This window comes from Adiantum capillus-veneris, chromosome 14 (assembly GCF_014529385.1).
Source record: "Adiantum capillus-veneris isolate H3 chromosome 14, ASM1452938v2, whole genome shotgun sequence".
Lineage (NCBI taxonomy): Eukaryota > Viridiplantae > Streptophyta > Polypodiopsida > Polypodiales > Pteridaceae > Adiantum > Adiantum capillus-veneris.
This window is the reverse complement of record NC_140944.1, coordinates 40,389,495-40,397,104: the sequence shown is the minus strand read 5'-3', so window position 1 is coordinate 40,397,104 and position 7,610 is coordinate 40,389,495. Positions and strand designations below refer to the sequence as shown.

Below are 7,610 nucleotides of genomic sequence, written 5' to 3'. Positions count from 1 at the left end.
ATATGGTCACTACCTACAAAATACACACAATTGGCCTAAGAAACTAGCAATATTGAGAAAGTTATACTTGCTACTCTAAAATGTATCGTATTCTTCAACAATCAAAAAACTCAACCATCATCATATACTATGCTATATAGTATATTAGGTCCCCCAAAACTCAAGGAAGATTAGCTTTATGTTATACATTACACTTACACAATCAAAATTGAATTTGGATATCAAAAAAGCCACCAAAAAAATCATAAAAGTGCTAATTTTGGCCCAAAAAAAAACCAGGATTATGCAATTCTTGTAAATTCATCATAACTTTCAATTTTAACACTTAGCTCTCCCTACAAGCATCAAAACATGTTGAGAACTATGAAGGCATAACCTCTGGCCATCTAAACCTCACAAACATGAAGTTTAGAGTGGTATAGTTGCCAAAAATTTAAGAAAAGCAAAAAGTAGGACCCATTTTTTCACACGGTTTAGGTTCAAAAATGTTGTGCAAGAGTAAGGTTAATGGTGAGATCTATACTCAAAAAAAATGCTAAGTTTTTTTCAGCTCATAAGGCAACTTTGTGGATATATAGCACCTAGAAATTCATTTTCATACTCTTCAAATAATTCAAGCAAAATGGTCACTTAACAGGACACAAAAGTGTCCAAGGACATAAAAGTGTCCTGTTACCATTCTAGTGTTAAAGGAGGAGGAGATAGATTTTAATCAGTCCCAATTGAGTTATCCTAGTGGTAAGGTGAGGGCCTTTGAGTGCACCCACTATGGTTCAACCCCCCTAGACATGCGGTGTGGGTGAGTGGGTGCAATCTTGTAAAACTAGATCGCATCAACGAGATGACCAAAAAAAAGATTGGAGTGAGATGTTCTAATAAGAAGGGAAGAGGGTGAAAAGGTCCAATCATAAATAGCTAGAGTTCATATGGACTAAACGTGTGTGTGTGTGTGTGTGTGAGAGAGAGAGAGAGAGAGAGAGAGTAGGTAATGTGTACTTAAAGACAATGCACATTGATTTCCATTAGACTACCTTCTCAAATAGGCTTCCTCGTACAATCCGCCTTTCTTCATAGTGGAGCCAATTGGACTAAACCTTTTCCTATTTTCCTATTGGACCTTGCATTTCCTCTCAAGTTCCACCAGCTCTAATTATATCTTTCACTCTGATTTACATTTTCACTATCCCTATATCCCCCTTAAATGTGGATAGCCTTGGTAAGTGCTTTATTACAATGAATGTATCTCTTATTATGATGATTGTCTTGTTGTTCTATCCACCATCTGCATTACATTCTACAAATAATGCATGTGACAAAGCTTATATTGAGCTAGACCTACATCAAAGAAAAGAAAAAAAGCGGGGGGGGGGGGGGGGGGGGGGGGGGGGGGGGGGGGGGGGGGGGGTGGTGGTGTGTGTGTGTGTGTGTGTGTGTGTGTGTGTGTGTGGGGATTATAATTGAGTATTACTAAGGAACTTTCTCTTAAAGGAGGAGAAGATATATTACAATGAGTCCAAAGGATCTGTCCTAGTGGTTAAGGCGAAGGCCTTTGAGCGCACCCAATATATTTCAACCCCAAAACATGAGGTGTGGATGAGTGGGTGCAATCCCATAAAACTAGCTCGCACAAGCAAAACGACAAAAAAAAAAAGAATGGAATGAGGTATTCTAATAAGAAAGAAAGAGGGTGAAAAGGTCCAATCATAATGAGCTAGAGTTCATATGGACTATTTGTGTGTGTGTGTGTGTGTGTGTGTGTGTGAGTGAGAGAGAGAGAGAGAGAGAGAGAGAGTATCTAGGTAATTTGTACTTAAAGACAATGAACGTTAATTTCCATTAGACTAGCTTCTTCTTCTTTTTTGGAAAAACTCACGAACATGAGTATATTATATTAGCAACGCAAAAGAATTACAAATACTAGTCATGCTCTTGACGAGCCATGACGTGTTCTTGCAAACATTAGTGCATTGGCTAATGGGGGGGCACCCCACGGCAATGGTGGAAGATCTATCTGGCTCAGAAACAGATCCTTACCCATGCAGTTTCGACATTGCTGCAGTCACCACCTTGTCCCACTCTTTATAGTTTCTCCTTTTCCCAATGGCAATAATTGCTACCTTGCTTTCTTCAATAACCTCAATAAACCTTGTTGTTTCAATGCGGTTCTCAAAACGTCGGTTGTTCCTGGCCTTCAGGACATGTTTAAAGTAACAAAACCTGACCATTTGTGTACTGATGACAAGTGGTTGGCTCATGATCGCCTTCCCCCCCAGAAAAAGATCGCTCTTGTAGAACTTAATCTTCCATGCCTTTTGAATCGAGTTGCAAATCTTTCCTGCTAGGCCACATATCTCCAGACAGTCCTTGAACAAGTGGGGGAGGTTCTCACTTGCAAATCTGCATTGTGGGCATCTATCTGGCCCAATACCTCTAGCTAGAACCTTCATCCCACAGTTAGCAAAGGCCCCTTAGAGCACTTTTCAAATAAAGACCTTCATCCTAAGCGGCCATCTTGGAATCCAAATGTTCTCAACAATTGTCACCCATCTTGCCTCTGGCCATTGTTTGTCCCATTGTTTGTTCACTGGGTAGAACCACTCCAGCAAAGCCATGAAGGTGTTGTACACCTCCATGGTGTGTGGTTTATGGAAATTTCTATCTATAGGCCACGGACAAGCTTTCCAATCAAACCTAGATTCGCAGGTAGGTAGCATCTGTTTAGCCGTTCTAAAACTCTATCTGCCAACAAATCTCTCTATACCATTGAGCATGAACGCGGAGGCTAGTTGATCCGATCCTTTCCAGTCTCGCTGCTACTGAAGTCCCAAAATTGGCCCAGTCGATGGAGTCCATTAGACTAGCTTCTTCAATAGGCTTCTTCATACAATCATCCTTTATTCACAATGGAGCCAACTGGACTTAACCTTTTCCGATTGGACCCGTATTCACTTGCAAAGAGAGACTATAGTCTCTCTAAGAATTAAAGATGATGTCATACCTTGAGAGCCAAATTCGAGAACAAAGAAAAATGCCTTCTCCTAATGGAAGGCCTCCATAAATCTTGGCATGACACGCCCATTAGCGGTTGACGATGGTTGACAAGCCTAAGTCATTCAAATTTGTAGCATTAAGTAGGACTATGTTGCAATGATATGTGGTCACAAGACACACAAGTATGTCCGCACGATTCAAAAAAAATCGTTAAAACTTAAGCATCTTAGGAAATGCCTTCGGAGACGAGCTCGCGACCTACAGCAAGGGGGGCAGCGTGGTCTGCAAAACAGACGAACCGAGCAGGAGAATGGTCGCGACCTACAGCGTGGCCTGCAACGTTGGGCAGCAACGTGGCCTACAGCGCTGGACTGCAGCGTTGGCCTGAGCAAAGTGGGCAACGTGGCCTGCAGCGTTGACCAGTAACGGCTGCTGGCAAGGGGCACAGGGCAGGGATACTCCCTATTATTCTGCAACATTTTGTGACAGAAGCCAAGGTATGAAGTGGAGAATGATCTCATAACCTCAAATCACCTCTTGTAACTCATTATCTAGAGAATAACCACTTTTCATGTATTTTGTCCAACAAAATGTGAAACTTATTATGGGATTCTATGCATCTATACTATTATAATGGGGGAAAGGATTCCGGCCCCTCCCCCGGACATGTGACGAAAGCTCCTTCCACAGCCAGCTTTCGATGGTGTGCATAGAAGCCCTGCGCGCTCAATGACAGAGAAAGTCATTGCACGCAAAAAGAGGGAGAGGCGATCGGCAATACTAGTGTGTAATAAAAGCGAAAAGCACACTAGCATTTCAAAGTGCTAACTTTATGAAGAGAGGTGAGCACTCTAGGAAAAGCTTCCATCCTCTCCTCACCCATATCAAGGATGCTTTTATATACTTGATTCCTCCAATCCTTTTATGAAATAAAGAAGTTTCTTTCTGTCCTTGCTTATCTCTATCTTTACATACTGAAAATGCATACTTGATTTGTAAATGGATTTGCTTAATGTCATGATCAAGTGCTCATTCTTCTTTCATCTTTTTCTTGTTATTCAAGAGATTTCTGAGGTTTTTCTCTTGTGTGTATATATGGTAGAGTTGCTCTAGTATGGATTTACACCTAGTACTTGCAAATGCTTTCTTAATATATAAATATTCACAAAAAAAATCCTTAAAATGTATATAAAGTTAAGGAAATAGGTGTTCACATGAGGCGAAAAATAGTAACAACAGAGGGTTGTACAAAGGTAACTCTAAAAGGAAATGGTTCAAGCACCAAAATCACCAAGCAAGCTGTTATGTAATCAAGGCAATGTAATCAAACAAGGCAATGTAGTCATCCAAGAGATTCACATACCAACCCTGTCAGAATACCATTGAGCCCCTTTACTATTTCAAGATACCAATAATAACTTGCCAAGACTTCAGTTCGGGAGCCCACGTAGTTCAGTGCCCTGGGAGGCAAAACTCAAGCATGCCACAAAAGCTATCACAAGAAGTTTTGGACAAATTCTCACAATATTTCCCACATTGTGACTTACCTCAACATCATGAGCATCTGTGAGGGAGGCACCGCATACTTGAGCTAGGTACGATAGGGGGCAGGGGACCACCAGCCCCCCACCGGCCGGTGGTCCCCTGCCCCCAATCATACCTACCTAGGTATGTGGTGCCTCTCGAGCAGAAGCTCATGATGTTATGCATTGTATGAAAAACACTGAAAAAGCCTCGATTTTCCTACATGAGAAAATTTCTAACTCTTCTTGTGTATTTTGTGCAATGTGGTACATTACTTGCAAGTTTTGAACCATTGCCAGTGGATGCGCGCCCTTCTCCACCAAATTGCTTAAGGCGTGTCAAATATTAATAGCCATGATTCATCCTCATTGTGGAGGGAAGGTACTTGTACATGGGGATTCTGTGTACTATCACTAGAAGCAAGATTTTTAAGTAATGCAAGAACTTGATGTATGTTAGGTCTGTCAAAAGGATTATAAGACGTGCATCTACAAGCCAACTTCAAAGTAACACCAATCTCTTCCTTCCACTTAATAATACAGTTTCCCTCCTTCAACTCAACATCCACCACTGTGTCTATGACCTCTCTTGCTAGGGCCTCACCCACCCAATCTGCCAATGTCTGCCCCTCCTCCAACTTTGTGCTGCTAGGCCGCTCCCCTGTCAACACCTCAAGCATTATCACCCCAACGCTGAACACATCCGCTTTACGAGACACCACACCTTGTTGTGCACATTCTGTATTGCAAAATCAAGAGGCTACCATGTTAATGATGATAATGATTTTGTTATATGGACATCACTAAAACTTGATAATGATGAGTATACAATCACAACAAGATTTATAAATTTTCTCATGTAGGAAAATAGTGTCTTTTTCAGTGTTTTTCATTCAACGCATAACATCATGAACTTCTGCTCGAGAGGCACCCATACCTAGCTAGGTATGATTGGGGGCACGGGACCACCGGCCCTTCACCAGGCGGGGGCGGGTGGTCCCCTGCCCCCAATCGTACCTAGCTAGGTATGGGGCTCATGATGTTGAGGTATTGTGAGAATTTTTCCAAGAATTAAGATGGCAATAATTATGCTAAACGAACATCACTACACCTTACAAAAACTGGAAAAACTCTTGTTGAAATTGGAAGAAAAGGATTTACCTGGAGCTGTATAGCCAAAGGACCACCAGTGTCCATTTGATAGTACCCTTTGTCTCGAGGGTGTAGGCATGGAGGTTGTGTTTGTAGCTCTCACCATTCTCGCAAGTCCGAAGTCTACAATGTGGGCCTCCATCTCTGCATCTAGCAACACATTCCCAGGTTTGAGGTCTCCATGAATGACACAACGCTTGCCATCATATTCATGGTGGAGGTACGCGAGTCCTTCCGCAATTCCATGCAGAATCCGAAAGCGTGCATCCCAATCCATTTTTGGGCAATGCAGTTGCGGGATATTCAGAGCTCTATTATTGTGAAGAAGAGCATCAAGGCTCCCCATGGGCATGAAATCGAGAATGATGGCCATGGTATCTCTCATGTTGAAGCAGTAGCCCAATATTCTCACCAAATTCCGATGCCGAAGCTTCCCCAGCACTTCAAGCTCCGTAAAGAACTGGTTTTGCACATCATCAGTATAGAGCAGAGTGTGATCTCCTTTTCGGAGCACTTTAATGGAAATCATCCGGCCATTAGGGAGCTGGCCTTTGTACACTGTGGCTGACCCTCCGACGCCAAGGATGTTGGCATGGCCGAAGCCAGATGTGGCCTGCTGAAGGCTCTTCCATGAAAACCTGAGGTATGAATCCACAGCGGAGGCTGAGGTAGGGCTATGCAGCTTGCTGCGAGACGTAAGAAAATATAAAAGTCCGAGTAGGAGAAGAAAGAGGAGGAGAAAGAGAGCAGCTCCTGACGCAATGAATATGAGTATGGAGGAATTAAGAGGATATTGAGGGCACATGATGGGCAAAGGCGGCCCGCAGAGGCCAGGGTTGCCACTAAAGGAAGAGGCAGGGAAACGTAGCGCCTCATGGGGCGTGGCTCCGTAGCTCATGGCTATGATCATATAATTTGGACGTGGCAGGGATTAAAGAAGCAGGGATTCAGCTATTCTCCTTGCAGCTTGACTCACTGTACTGCTGACTATAGCCCATGCTTTGTCGCGGCGCGGAGATTTTTCAGCAGAATATAGTCAAAGTTTGACTTTTGGTGACTGGACCCGGTCAACTCTTCTCTCTCTCTCTCTCTCTCTCTCTCTCATTTTGAGAAATGCTTTTGCTGTTATATTACCGTGTCGAGAGTAAATTACAATTAAGCCATAATCCTTTGAAAGGAAGGATCATGGCTGGCCCAACGCCATCAGATCCTCGGACACCGTGATTTTTTTTTTTTTGGAAAATATTAAACAAGGAGGAAGGAGAAAATACAAGGCCTCAAAGGCAGGGAAAGAGGTAGTCCCATCTAGAGAGATTACAGGACACTACAAGCATCAGCCATTAAGGCTCTTTCTCTAGAGTAAACCGACAGCATTTGTTACAGGGAAGACTTCTTTGAATATTATCCAAGCAAACCAAATGAAAGCATTCCTCCATAGGTTCCAGAGAGGGATATCCAGCTGGTGACATTCTCCCGCCAAAAGCTCCAAGTATGAGAAAGGTTGGGGGTAAAGTGATGCACAAGCTTTTGTGAGCTAATGAAGAAGAGGTTTTGTAATGGAATTGGCCTATTTAACTTGAGAGTAGCGGAAATTAATGAGAGTACTTTTGAGAAATGACTTTGTGAGCATAGCAGGTGAACATAACTGAAGATAGCAACATAATCATAGCAATTAGTTAACTTGGCATGAACAATACTTTTGCAAGAGAGATAATTTAGAGAACATGACAACAATTGAGGACCGGATTTATGTGGAGACAGTCCCCCCTCCAATAGGCATTTGTATTATGATTTCTCCCATTAAGAGAGACTTGTTACAATACAATCTTTGTGTTCCTTGTGACCTAGGTGATGCAATGAAGATAGAAAGCTTCATGCATCACAAATATAACATAAACTTGAAGAAAGCTTTAACTATCCCAAGCCTCAGTCCCAAGACCTCAA

The 7,610-nt window shown here is 42.5% G+C and overlaps 1 protein-coding gene across 1 annotated transcript; it reads right to left on the bottom strand.

Moving 5' to 3' along the window:
* Positions 1 to 4,667: 4,667 nt before the first annotated feature.
* LOC147442246 (leucine-rich repeat receptor-like serine/threonine-protein kinase At1g17230) lies at positions 4,668 to 6,595 on the bottom strand. The gene is made up of 2 exons (XM_086529625.1): positions 5,676 to 6,595; positions 4,668 to 5,253 (listed from the first exon to the last, which is right to left on the bottom strand). The coding sequence occupies exons 1-2, from the start codon at positions 6,574 to 6,576 to the stop codon at positions 4,844 to 4,846; spliced, it is 1,311 nt and encodes a 436-aa protein (XP_086385751.1). The 5' UTR covers positions 6,577 to 6,595; the 3' UTR covers positions 4,668 to 4,843.
* Positions 6,596 to 7,610: the final 1,015 nt, after the last annotated feature.